This window comes from Sinocyclocheilus rhinocerous, unplaced genomic scaffold, assembly GCF_001515625.1.
Source record: "Sinocyclocheilus rhinocerous isolate Xijiao unplaced genomic scaffold, SAMN03320098_v1.1 scaffold1615, whole genome shotgun sequence".
Lineage (NCBI taxonomy): Eukaryota > Metazoa > Chordata > Actinopteri > Cypriniformes > Cyprinidae > Sinocyclocheilus > Sinocyclocheilus rhinocerous.
Window position 1 is genome coordinate 59,497 of NW_015645292.1, and position 14,051 is coordinate 73,547.

General features: G+C 33.9%; 1 protein-coding gene across 1 annotated transcript in view; it reads right to left on the reverse strand.

The window, feature by feature from the left end:
• Positions 1–14,051, reverse strand: part of LOC107705889 (uncharacterized) — a 33,335-nt gene that overhangs the window by 5,338 nt on the left and 13,946 nt on the right. Inside the window, exons 8-17 of the mRNA XM_016509399.1 lie at positions 13,512–13,628; positions 12,318–12,413; positions 11,395–11,543; positions 10,912–11,050; positions 9,406–9,528; positions 8,965–9,159; positions 6,674–7,749; positions 4,531–4,780; positions 3,302–3,391; positions 1,954–2,184 (exon numbers count right to left, since the gene is read on the reverse strand). Coding sequence (XP_016364885.1) covers positions 1,954–2,184; positions 3,302–3,391; positions 4,531–4,780; positions 6,674–7,749; positions 8,965–9,159; positions 9,406–9,528; positions 10,912–11,050; positions 11,395–11,543; positions 12,318–12,413; positions 13,512–13,628 — 2,466 coding nt within the window. The remainder of the gene's footprint in view (positions 1–1,953; positions 2,185–3,301; positions 3,392–4,530; positions 4,781–6,673; positions 7,750–8,964; positions 9,160–9,405; positions 9,529–10,911; positions 11,051–11,394; positions 11,544–12,317; positions 12,414–13,511; positions 13,629–14,051) is intronic.

The window sequence follows — 14,051 nt, forward strand, 5'->3', positions numbered from 1 at the left end:
TTTCAACGAGAAGAGCAGACAGAACTGAAAAAAAACAACTCTGTGAATGTGTCATAGATAAGATGAAACGCACGGCTAAACCTTTAAGGTTTCAGACTTTCATGTTACATAAGAGTACAGCAACTCAGCTTTCTAAGCACACACTGAGCTGATATGCAGGTGGAGGGAGTGTACTAGTTAGTGCACTTTTCTTTTTAAAGCATGCAGTCCGAAAATAAATGCATGAAATATGAAGGTATTTATCTTTCTAATTACAGACAGTGTGTGATGTGGGTAAAACTCGCCTTCACCTCCCCCCTAACCATCCTGTTCTAAAAAAATATCTCTATTTCAGTCAGCATTTAGTTAGCAAATATGTTTTGCCACATAATGCAAAACAACACATATAATAGATTTAAGAGTCAGTAAACGCTACAAACATAAGTAAACACTACTGTACATTTTCTGAATAAATTATGGTGATGTTTGCCTGTGCAAGATGATGGGTGCTGCTATGGTTTTTCTAAGCTGTTTTAGTGGACTTTAGTGTTGCTATGCAGTTGCTAGGGTGTTTTACAGGCCAGAAGGATCAATCCATTCATCTATGCGATATTCTGTTCTCTAAATATTTCTTGGGTCGCTCCTTCAATCCAAGTTCAATGTATTTTACCAGGTAAGAATCATGAGTCCGTTCAGTAGCAGCACCTCTTCTCAACTTTTTAGACACTGAAGTTTAATACATCATGTCAAATTACTAACGTTCAGAATGTACAATATAGTGACGCTTGCCACGACATGTATTTTTAAATTAGAGGGTTGAAGAAGAAATTTACCTATTCTGTAAACTAGAATGTATTTGGGGTTTTCTAATTTCTCTCACTCCAGTGTTATGTACAGTATATACTGTTATACACTGTAAAAAAAATAATTTTGGGATTTTGCCTTTTTTTTTTGTAGACACAACTATTTTTTTTATAAATTGTCCAGACAACAAGAAAATTTAAGTTTATTGGCCTCAACTAAGTTGAAAGTTGAATGAACCAGTATAACTGTTATAACAACTGCATAACAGCAAAAAAAATGAAGATACAATTTTTTTAAGGCAGCGAGGTAACAAAGTTGTTATTGTTTTTTACAGTGTAGTATTTATTAATATTGTAATTAATATGTTTTAAAAACATATTTTGAGATTTAATTTGATTTTTAATTTAAGTTTTAGTAATCGTATCCTTTTTATTATTATTTTTAAAAAAACATTTCTATTTAACTTTATTTTATATTTATTAATTACTTAATTCATATTTTTAAATTAGTTTAATATTTTAAAATTAGTCATTTAAAAAATAACAAATTAAAAATGGGTCATTTTAGTACTTCAACTTATTTATTTCAATTAGTTGCCAAGGCAACATGTCTAATTTTTTTTTTTTTTAAGTTTAATTTTTCATCTAATATTTATATTTTTTACTTTATTTCAACTTTATTTTAATTACTGAAATTTTAATAGTTGATAGATTATGTTACTTGAAGTAATACGCCCATTTCGAGGAAAAAAATCAGAAGTATTACAAACTATAAACTGATTCTTCGGGGTACTGAGTGTAAAGATGAATGAATAATGGTCCAAAGAGAAAATTTTGAGTATCATCTTTATTTTATTTATTTATTTATTTTTTTTAATTGCATGAGCTACATAAAAAATGCACACCAATTAATTAGTTAATTAAATAATGTTATTAGTATAATTAATTACTATTATTGGTATATTTGTAAAGTATTTTTATATTAGTTTAGTATTTTAAAATTTAAAATGTTTAATTTTAGTACTTCAACTTATTTCAGTTACTTGCCAAGGCAACATTTCTAATTTTTTAAGATTTTTGTTTTTTTTATCTAATATTTATATTTTACTTTATTTCAGCTTAACATAAATGGCTGAAAATGTGAATCGTTTTATTTAGCGATGAGGCTCACATCACAGTCCTGAAGGTCGTCCATGGCGAGCAGATTGTTGCCGTGGCGGAGCTGGAACTGGATGATGTTCAGCGCGGTCTGTATCTCGAGCCGCTCGTGTCCCGCGTGCGCTCCGGTCTCACACTCACGCAGCATGTCCTGCAGCAGCAGCCCGTATTTACTGATGCGCTGCACCGGCTTCAGCAGATACGAGGACAGATCCATCTTATCACCCAGCAGCTGCTGCTTCTGCTGCAATTCACATCATATTACTACAATTAATAAACAGATAAAGCATCAGAATCAGCATCACACTCAAAACACTTTAAACTGATGTATGTAAAGATTAAACTCATGAATAATTGTTTAAAGAGGACATTTTATGCATCATCTTGTTTGCATGAGGAAATAGAAATATTATCATTAATGCTGTTATGACTTTTTTTTTTGCAAAGTCAACACTGAATATTTGTTACAGGTGTGTCCTGTTCGGAAATGCACCTACGGTTTATGACAGAGTCGGTCAGTTCTGACAGGTATTTCCTGTTGAAATATACTAATCATCATGCCACTCATTTCAAGTCGAATCAAACTTCTGACAAATGAAAGCTTTATCCTGAGCAGATGGATCTCCAAGAGAATGACCTCAACATTTCCCAACGCAGCCGAGATGAGGCCTGTTCCAGCGCCTGTTTGCCCATTACTTTACTTTTTGTCAGATGTGTGAAATATGGCATTACCAGATAAACTCTTTCATAATCTTCTTTTCTGAGGGGAATTTTTTCCCTATTATTTCTCAAAAATGAACAGAAAGGAGCTGGATAGAGATCCTTTAGGTAATACTTTAGATGCTTTTGTTGAGGGTCAAAGAATATTGAATTCATTTCATTGTATTTGTAATAAATGACATGTTATGAATGGGATTTCATTTATAAATGCATTTGTCATTAAAAATGCCTTTCTCTGGCAAAGTCTCGAGTCTCGTTATGCAACTGAATTAGTAATTTATGTGCTTATATCATTTTTATTCCTTTTCATTTAAAAAAAATGATGTTTGGCTAAATTAATTTTAGTTTTAGTAATTTTAGTACTTTAAGGCAACATTTATCATTTTTGTTTTTTAAGTTTATCTAATATTTATTTTTATATATTGTATATATTATTTTTTTTATATATTATTTACTCTTAGTTGCATTGATTTGATATTATATTAAGTTGTGCCATGCAAAAGTATTTATGTTTTATGTTGAAATTGTACATTTCTGTGTCTGTCTAAATGTTAAACAATGTATCCATTTGAATTCATTTGAATACTAATGAAATGACCTTCAAATATCACGTTTGGATCACTTCTGGAGGAAGATCTCACCTTAAAGAACGCTCTCCCGTGATCGATGAGCAGTCTCTCAGAGCGAGGCTTGTTCTTGCTGTATAATGCGTACAGGCTGAAGTTTTCTTTCTGAGTTTGTGAGATAGTGTGAGATAGTGTTAGAATCACTGGTGCAAACAGTGGGCTTTTTGTTTCTTTCTGGGAAGACATTTGAAGTGTATCTCTGTCATACTACATGAGTGGGATGCACTTCTTTGAACAAAAAAAAAAAACAAACAAACAAGATCTGTATATACAGTAAATATATAACATTTTGATAAATAACACATTTTCCCTTAAATTCTCTAATGCATCCAAACATTTGACTTCAGATTTTTGTTGTTGTTGTAATATTCATTGTAATATTCATGCAGTTTAAATAATACTGTATATCAGTTTGTTTTTTGATTACAGTTATGAAAATGTGCATTAAAAATGTGCATTAAAGTAATATATAAGATATTTAATATTTTTAAGAAAATTGGGGAGCAATTTTGACAACAAACACATTGTCCCTCAAATTCTCTAATGGTTCATTTTCATATTCATGGTTCCATTTAAATAATATATCAGTTTTTTGCCAAACATTTTCATTCATGTTCCTTTAGATTTTTTTATTTTTTTATTTTTGTAACATCCATTGTAATATTCATGCAATTTGAAAAATATATCAGGGTTTTTTGCATTACAGTTATGAAAATGTGCATTAAAGTAATCCGTTTTACATATATAAGAAAATGGGGGAGGACTTTGACAACAAATACATTTTCCCCTCAAATTCTAATAATTTTACTTTAGATTTTTTTTTAAATTTAATGCAGTACAAATATAACAAACTCTAAAATGATGTATAAGTACCTTGCAATTTAAATAATAACTTTTTTTGCTCAGCTATGAAAATATTTAGCAAAAATGTTCTTAACTTTCTTTCAAATAATGCAAACAAATATTAATGTTCCTAAAATTATGATATCCTAAAAATTACAAATATCTAGGCTTAAGCAAAATATAAATTGTGTCTTATCATTTTGGGGTGAAAAGCGACCTGCTTTTGTTTTGGGGTTGTATGGCTCTTTCATTAAAAGTGTATTAGTTTCTGGGTTCGTTAAAGCTGCATTAATGGGTTTCTATAAAATAAAGAGTTCTTTGTGGAGCTTTGAAAGTGAAACTGTGAAACTCTTTTCAATTTTAACTGGAAGCTGCGAGTGTGTCCTGCTCAGAGCGCTCACGTGTTTTAAGAAGCAGCGTCCGACGCAGAAGGGCTCCTTCAGACACAGCTCCAGCTCCTGAAGGAAGTGATGCTGGTGAAAGTCTCGCAGCTTCTCCAGGTTCCCAAAGATGCTTCCTCTCTGTCCCCGCAGGTCCTGAGGCACGTCGGGACGCTCCAGCTCCGGCATGTAGTTCTCCACCACGTACCCCAGCGCTCTCACATACTCTCTCTCCGTCTGAAGCAGCTCCTCCATGATGCACTTGAGTTTACTGTCAGGATACAGCACCAACAAAAACATAACGCATCTCTCACTGCTGCTGTCTGACGTCGTCCCTGTTCTCTTCTATAATACTGACATCATTTACAATTACAAATACATAGCAGACAAACAGATATATGGTAAATATTTCAATATCTGACAACATTTTAGTGCCAGGACACATTTGTGCAGTTCAGTTTAAGCCATGTTTAGGAGTGCTACTGATGAGTTAACATGAAGTATGCTAGTCAGGAATCATCACATTTACCCAGAAGCATATAGTATGTCTAATATACTAAAATATGTTTTCCAGTGAAAAACAGAACTAATGTCAAAGTCCTTCATATCTCAAAGCAGTCAATGCAGCAAATGCATGTACATGTTTTTATGCAATAAACGAGGTGGGCGAGTATGATATATGAGTATGAGTATGTCTTACATTACAGTAATGGTATACATCACATATATCAAGTTACTTGTGATGGAAATAATATTATATAATATATAATGTTATAATAAAACTATTTTAATAAATATGGTTTATCATAATATTAAAACTGAATTCACAATGGAAAATATATTTTGGATATTATCATATTAAAAATTGTATTCAATATATTTCTATTATAATATTACAATTATAATATAATATTACAATTATTTCATTTTATTAATATTGAAACTATATTAAATATCATGTGGTAAAAACATTTTTTATTTTGAAGTAATAATGCAAACTATATTTTTGGATAATATCATATTAATGCTATTCAATTAAATGTTTTATTATAATATTAAAGCTATTTATTTTAATAATATTAAAACTATATTAAATGGTCATGTGGTAATGATTATTTTATTTTGAATTTTATAATGGAAATATGTTACTGGATAATATAATATGAAAGCTAGTTTATTAAATATTGTTTTATTATGATATTAAAATTTTTATTTTAATAATATTACATTTATATTAAATAGCCATGTGGTAATGATTAGTTTATTTTGAATTTTACAATGGAAATATGTTACTGGATAATATAATATGAAAGCTTATTAAAATAAATTTATTTTATATTTTAATAATATTAAAACTATATTAAATAACCATGTGGCAATAATTATTTTATTCTGAATTTATAATGATATCTATATTTTTGGATAATATCATATTAAAACTATGCAATTAAATATTGTTTTATTATAATATTAAAACTATTTTATTTTATTAATATAAACACTTTACTAAATAATCATGTGGTAATGATTGTTTAATTTTTAATGGAAACTATATTTTTGGATAATAACATATTTAAATATTTAATTGAATACTGTTTTATCATAATATTTAAAGTATTTTATTTTAATAATATTTGAAACTAATGTGGTAATGATTATTTTACTTTGAATTTGCAATGGAAAATAGATTTTGGGTAATTTGTTTTTTTACTATTTTACTAAATAATGTTTTATTATAATATTAAAATTGTTTTATTTTAATGATATTAATACTATATTAAATAACCATGTGTTATAATTATTACATTTTGAATTTATAATGTAAACTACATTTTTGGATACAATCAAAGGTACAAATTAAAGGTGCTTCATCTCAGTTGATAATTTTCTTTTTATTTGGAACTTGATGGGCACAAACCAAAAGATCAGATTATTAACAGATGAATGATAAGTTGCCTCTCATCCTAACTTGTCCAGCTCTGGGCTGTGTTTCTCAAAAGCATTGTGAGCTCAGATGATTGTAGAGACCATTGGTGGCAATAGTTCCATGATCTACTTAGGCTTACGATGCTTTTGGGAAACGTAGCCCTGTATCTTCACATTTGATTCTTCATCTCTCTCATTAAAATAATGCTGCATGGCATATATGTTGTGTTTGACTCACAGTACAGTATAGCTGTGATCCAGCATACGGTCAGGCCTGCAGATGGACTCGTCCTGCGTTCGGACAAGAATAACTGATTGTGTTGCTGGTGAAATCAAGGCCTGGTGGTCAGATCCGGTGTCACTGCTGAACGTCTCATTGATGTCGCCTTGGCTCAGTCCAGAAGCGCTGGAACAGAAGCTGTCCTGGTGAGACAGTTTAGAGCTCTGTCCATCCCATGATGCTCTGCTTGAGTCACTTTCTTGACGGGAAGCTGCACATGTCTGGACTTTGTGCTTGACTGCAGCATTGGTTTTCCACATAGAAACATGATAGTTGGTGAATCGCAAACAAGAGCCTTCACTACGTGAGCGGACCAGGGCTTTATAATGTGGTGAACGGTTGAACTCATTGAGCCGGCCTGACTTTCTGAGATCACTGTCGCTGTGAGAGTACATCCGACGGCCATTGTGTGATGTGGAAACTTTGCCTTCACTTTGACTTCTTCCTTCCTCTTTGAGCTGGAATGACTGTTGAAGACCCTGAACATGCAGTTCCTCGTGCATGTTTTCAGTCATTATCGGATCAGAGTTTGACGACGGTGATGCTTCTCTCCTCACAGGCTCACAGTGAAGGTCGAAATGCGTCACCGTCTCATTATCACCTTGTCCGGCATGACTATTTTGAGTCTCAGTATGACCGCCAGCAGGGTTTGTTCGGGGGTCGCCTTCATTTTCTCCAAGGCTAGTTGTAATTACGCTCAGGGTTGGACCTTTCAAGTGGGCCTCATCGCGTTTCGCCGCCACACTGTCCTTTTGTGGTGATCCCAGAGGCGTTTGATTTCTATAAGAGGCCTGCAGTATCTCGGTGAGCCGCTGTCTGATGTCTCGGCATTGAGCCCAGACCGCATTCCACATCCATGTCCCCTTCGGGTGCCTCTCCAGCAGCGCCGAGCTCTTGTCCTGAAAGTGCTGGGGCGAGAAGTCTTTGAAACGCTCCTCAAAAGCCTGCAATGCACTCAAGCAGGCACACATGGGAGGGTTTGTGCTCTGTATGTGTTCTAAATACTCCATACACTCTTTGACAAGAGATGAGGCCTGGAAAACAGAGAAGATGAAAGTCATTTCAGGCTATTAAATAGTTATGAAATGGAAGAGGTGGGCAGTTTGACATTACGATTTTTTTATGTTTTTGAAGAAGTCTCTTCTGCTCACCGAGGCTGCATTTATTCGATTAAAAATACAGTAAAATCAGTAATATTATGAAATATTATTGCAGTTTAAAAATAAGTGTTTTCTACTTGAATCTATTATAAAATGTAATTTATTTCTGTGATCAATGCTGAATTTTATTGAAACTTTTTGGAATAGTGTAGATTAATTTATTTGTATTGGAATGGAATTTATTTAGACTATATCATGTGGTAATGACTAAATTATTTAATCTTAAATATATAATCAATATTATATTTTTGGATGATCCAGTGAACTAAATAATTGACAAATAAAAGGCACTTCATCTCATTTGATTATTTTCTGTTTCTTTAAAACGTAATGGACGCAAAACAAAAGATTAGATTATTCATAACAAATGAATGAGTTGTTGTTCCTCTTCTTAACTGGTTTGAGACACGGCCCACTTTATATCTTCTCATTATGATGTTCTCATTCACACTTGTAAGTAAAGTAAGCGGTCTTTCAGTCTATCGAATACAAACTCCCAACTGTTTTTTTTTTATTTTACGATTGATTAATACACACTTTTTTTTGTCCCAGGGTTCCCACAATTGTTGACTAATAATTTGTAATGACCTTTCCCATTAGCTTTCCAGTTGTTTGTGATAATTGCATAAGAATTTATGCAAAATGATATCTCAACATAATTTGGATTCAGACCGATTAATTTATAAATCATTAATGAATCCTTTTAACTGATTCATTGAAAATAAATCATGCACAAATGAAAAATCACTAGGGTTTGCGAGCAAGTTTTATTTTCCCCAAGAGCAATATCATATGAATTAAATATGTTACTGCTCTGCACAATTAGAAATGTGTTTATTAACTACAAATTCCATTCGTTTTAAGATTTTTCATATTTTTTAAGGCCTGGAGAACCCAGTTTAAAATTCTCTGATATTGCCAGGTTTTCAAGACTGTGAACCCTTGCTAATTACTCCAACATGTCTTTCAGTAATTCCCTCTTGTTTCACAAATAAATACATCACACTGCAGAAGTAAAATGGGTTGCAAATGTTGCATATTGACTTTAAGAAGAAAGGGGCAGTTAATTGTCCGTGTTTGTCGACGAACCTCTTCACAGAAACGATAGAGATCGACAGACGTCTCCAGCTCGGATTTACGCTCCTCAGCTTTCAAGAGAAACCCGGTCATGTTGGTTTTGAAAGTGGTGGCGTTAAAAGGAAAAGCCTCAGTTTCAGGATAGTGCGTTCCTTCGCTTTTCCTCTCCACTTCCTTTATAAACGACATCCCTTTTTCTTTTTTCTCCTAGAAAAAAATAAATTGCACACATTATGCAATGTCTCAAAGATGTCTGGAAACCTTCACCTCTTATTATTATCTAAGACAGCACATTCCTGTACCATTTTTCAATATCTTCAACTCTGGAATTCGAACTCGAGCAGTTCACAGAAATCTATTATCCACAATCTAGTCTGATAACATTCAGGGATTCATATTATGGACCATTCATCTAGTCTGTATATTTGAGTAAATGTCTCAAGGATTCGTTACCTTGGCTTGTATAAGAACGGACTGAACGTCTTGTAGTCTCTGCTCTATTTTCTGCTCAGTTTTCTCTGTGTCATCTTTGTCCTTCTGCCATGAATGTTCCTCTGCATCACACCATTTTTGGATCTGTGAACAACATAAACAACAATTAATTATACACAAGAATCAAACGAGCTTAATTTATGGTATTTATGCTCACAGAAGACACTTCAAAAGCTATGGGACTCCAACATGAGATACTGCTGACTCCACCAGACCTCTTAAAGACATCTGTGCTACACTGCTGATCATCACTGAAAACTGTTTTCACTCATCCCTTACAGTTTACATTAAATGATGGTAACACTTTACAATAAGGTTCCATTTGTTAACATTATGGACAGTTCACAGTTCACCAAAGAGTCCACCCACATATTTATTTTGGACTGTTTACACTTGTAAACAGTACTTGATCTGTGCATATTTCTCTCCTGATTCAGACAAAACGAATTTTTCACTGGAGAAAGCTATATTATGGATAGAGGACTCGCTTCTCCAGATGTTAACTGACGGACTGGAGTGGTGTGGATTACTTGTGGATTATTGAGATGTTTTTATCAGCTCTTTGGACTCTCATTCTGACGGCACCCATTCACTGCAGAGCATCCATTGCTGAGACAGTGATGCAATGCTACATTTCTACAAACCTGATGAAGAAACAAACATCTCCGATGACCTGAGGGTGAGCACATGTTTAGAAAGTTTCATTTTTGCGTGAACTGTTACTTTAATGCATGAACTAATATTAACAAAAGAGACCTTATTATAAAGTGTTACCCAAAAAAATCACAAAATCATGGTTACTTACTATGCATTTTAAGAGTTTAAAAGCACAAATGTGAAGCTTGTATTTTTGTTAAAGCACTAACATGAATTATTCATTATTTTTGGATCTAGTTAATACACAGTATCTAGTTAAGCATAACAGATATAATTTCAATGAGTAGATCTTTACATGGTCATGACATGGTTGGATATAACATGATTGTAAGTCTTACTGATATACGTTTGAATGGTGCATTTTAACATTTATTGCCTTGTCCTGTTTACTTTCATTATTTGTGCCTTACCACTATGTTTTTTAACTTAGAGCCAAAGTTATTTTCTGTGGTAAATTGTGCCACAAATGCTGTCGCACCTCAACATTTCTTCATAACTTACTTACAACAGCATGTCCATCCATCATCTAGACCAGCACTGACCAAACCTGAATTTCATGAAACTTTGTGTTGGTCAAAGCCGGTCTTTTCAGCCATTTCTCAAAACGTTCTCTTATAACAGCTGAGAAATTACGATCACTTTATTTAGCGCGGTGATGTTATGTTTCTCTATAAAGGTTGAGACTGTCTGCCCGTCGAACACTGGCTGATTATTCCCTGCGGCACAATGTTTGTCTTGTGTTATTTTCAGCGCTGAAGCACTTTCTGTGGGCTGCGCTTATTATCTGTCATGACGGGATGTAATGCATACTGTGCTGAGCGAGTCCTCTGTTTCTCTCAGCAGAAGAACATGTTCGAGATGTTGCAGTGACTGGTTGGATTTCATCACTAGCGTGTGAACAGCTTCTTCCACCTGGTTATACAGACACGTCACATACTCCAGAGAGTCCCTGCAGGAGACAAAAAAAGACACATAGAAGTGTTGTGTGTTCTTAGCACCTGCACAAAACATGCGAATGTACTGTAAATTTACCATTTTGCTTTTAAATTCATTTATGGTAAATATGGAGTACTGGTCACCATATACTGGTCATACTTTTCCAGTTTGTGTTTCATATCATATATGGGTTCTCCAAAGGAGCTCACTGTGTGTATAACGGCTCTTGCTGTTGGCTAAATAGGATTAACTGGGACCCAACAGCTGTCCAAACATTATGGGCACAGCTGAGCTCTAGTCATGATCAAACATGACAAACTTGAGCCTGCTGAGATTCAAACACACTGAGGGAAATACCTGAAGTCTTCAGACTGAGCAAATCGAGACTCTTCCTTCCTCATCCTGGCGAGAATAGACCCGCCTTCTCTTTGGAGGGCGACCAATCGTGTGTCTTCAAGCACCATCTCCATGGAACTCCGCTGCTCCTGGATGCAGGACTGGACATCCTGAACAACTGATTTAGTTAGTTTGGGAGCACCGTTCCTCAGGAGGTCAAATTAAATAAATGAGCTTTTATATTTTGCATTCGTTTAAAATGAAGTTTGCCATTTTTGAAATTACAAAATAAAAAAATAAAATAAATAAATAAATTAGTATTATTAGAAATTGAGTACAAAATGTGAGAAATCTTTTATGGTACCACCTGTATTTTAATTCATTTTTTGTTACGCAATCGTTTACTGAACATATCTAATAGTTCTCAATGCAAAAACATGCCAATGTGCCTTTAAATAGGGATGTACAATATAACTGTACTATAACAGCTGATTTTAGAGAATTTTTGCTTTTTATTTATTGATATTGGCTATATTGTATATTTCATTTTGCATGCTCATTTCAATTATTTTCCACCTGTCCCGTTACCTAACACTCACTTAAAGGTCATTTTTAAAAACACTAATAATTTAATAACACTGTTAAATATAATCTCAAAAAGTATTCCTCTTTCATACTGTACATTATTACATTTGATTCTTGTATTCATTTGTAGCAATGAAAATGATTGATTGCAGTGTTTGTTTTTCCTTTTATTTAGACAAAAAATTGCATTGAATTGTAATATCAGACATTTCTCAGTCTTCTGACACAATATGAAAATAATTACTATTAAATTTAAATATCTGTGCATCTCTAGCTTTAATGTTAAAAAACGTAATGTGATACACGTGTACTGTATTCCTGGAAATTATCAGAAATTCGCTTGCAGAATCCAAAGTTACCTTTGCGGTGTCTGTTTTTTTAACATCGAGTCTCCTGATTGCTGTCTGCAGTAATGAAGACGCTGCTTGTAGGTCGAGTTGAAAGAGAGAAAGTTTCTGAAAGACATATGCAAAACACACGTTAGATAACCATCTACATACTCTGAAAGAAGGGCGTCTGCTGATTATTCAGCTATTTGTTCAATAAAACATTTACGAGAACAAACCTAAAGCATGTGGCCAGCAGACAGACGGCTGAAGGTTGCTGCTAGTCATCATCAAGATGAAATGTTGTTTATAATCAGCTCACATAAGATTAGGAAAAGTCGGTTTGTTATATGTAAGTTAAAGAGCCTTTGGGTTCTCAGACTTCAACCAGACAAAACACAGAACAAATGTAAAGAGCCATTTGCTGTTGTCCAAAATGTTGTCATCCACTTCACTAGAGCAGATTGTGCAAGTTGACTTTTTTTGAAGTGTTTTAACAGCTGTTGACCGATGGTTTGAGAGAACACGTTCTTACAACAGAAACAAATCAAAAATGTTTAGTGAGTAAGTGGTTGTTGCATCATTTATATTGTGGGCCTTTTGCCACTTTACAGATCATAGAGAGAGAGAGAGAGAGAGGACAGGAAACAATGAATGACGCAAGTTGGACTCAAAGCGCCAGTGCATGCGCATTAACTAAAGTGCTTACGCAAAAAAAAAACAAAAAAAAACAAGTATTTTTAGTCATTGAAATGTTGGGCTACACTCACTCTGGGGCACCTCAAAGTTGCAAGAATGCAAATAATGATAAAACAAAACTGTGATGGCCTGTAAACTTTACATTAAAGGAACACTCCACTATTTTTGAAAATAGGCTAATTTTCCAACTCCCCTAGAGTTAAACAGTTGAGTTTTACCGTTTTCGAATCCATTCAGCCGATCTCCGGGTCTGGGGGTAGCACTTTTAGCTGTAGCTTAGCATAGATCATCGAATCTGATTAGACCGTTAGCATCTCGCTCAAAAAAGACCAAAGAGTTTTCTAATCAGATTCAATGATCTATGCTAAGCTAAGCTAAAAGTGCTGGCGCCAGACCCGGAGATCGGCTGAATGGCTATTTTCAAAAATAGTGGAGTGTTCCTTTAAGAGCGTCAGTATTCACTGAAAAGCTAAAGACATCAGCCAGAAGGGCATTGATTGGTGTTTTTGTGACTGCTCTTCTCCTAACCTGGTGAAACTGTAGCCAGTCTTCATGACTGTAAGGGAAGGTTCCGCCAAGGTCAGAGGTCAACTGCTGTCCATCAACCGTCTTATGAAGAGATTTTAGTGACGTCGCAACATCTATCTGAAAGAAATGATCGTGCACTTGAACATAATGTACTGCATGTGTGTGTGAGACCCAAGCATAAGTACGATTTTTTAAATGTTTTTGAAATAAGTCTCTTCTGCTCACTGCATTTATTTGATCAAAAATACAGTAAAACAGTAATAGTGTAAAATATTATTACAATGTAAAACAGCTGTTTTCTATGTGAATATCTGTTCAAATGTAATTTATTTCTGTGATGCGCAGCTGAATTTTCAGCATCATTACTCCAGTCTTCAGTGTCACATGATCCTTCAGAAATCATTCTAATATGCTGATTTGCAGCTCAAATTTTTTTTTTTTTTTAATTCTGATTACTATCAATGATGAAAACAGTTGTGCTGCCCAATATTTTTGTGGAAACTGTGATACGTTTTATTTTTCAGGATTCTTTGATGAATA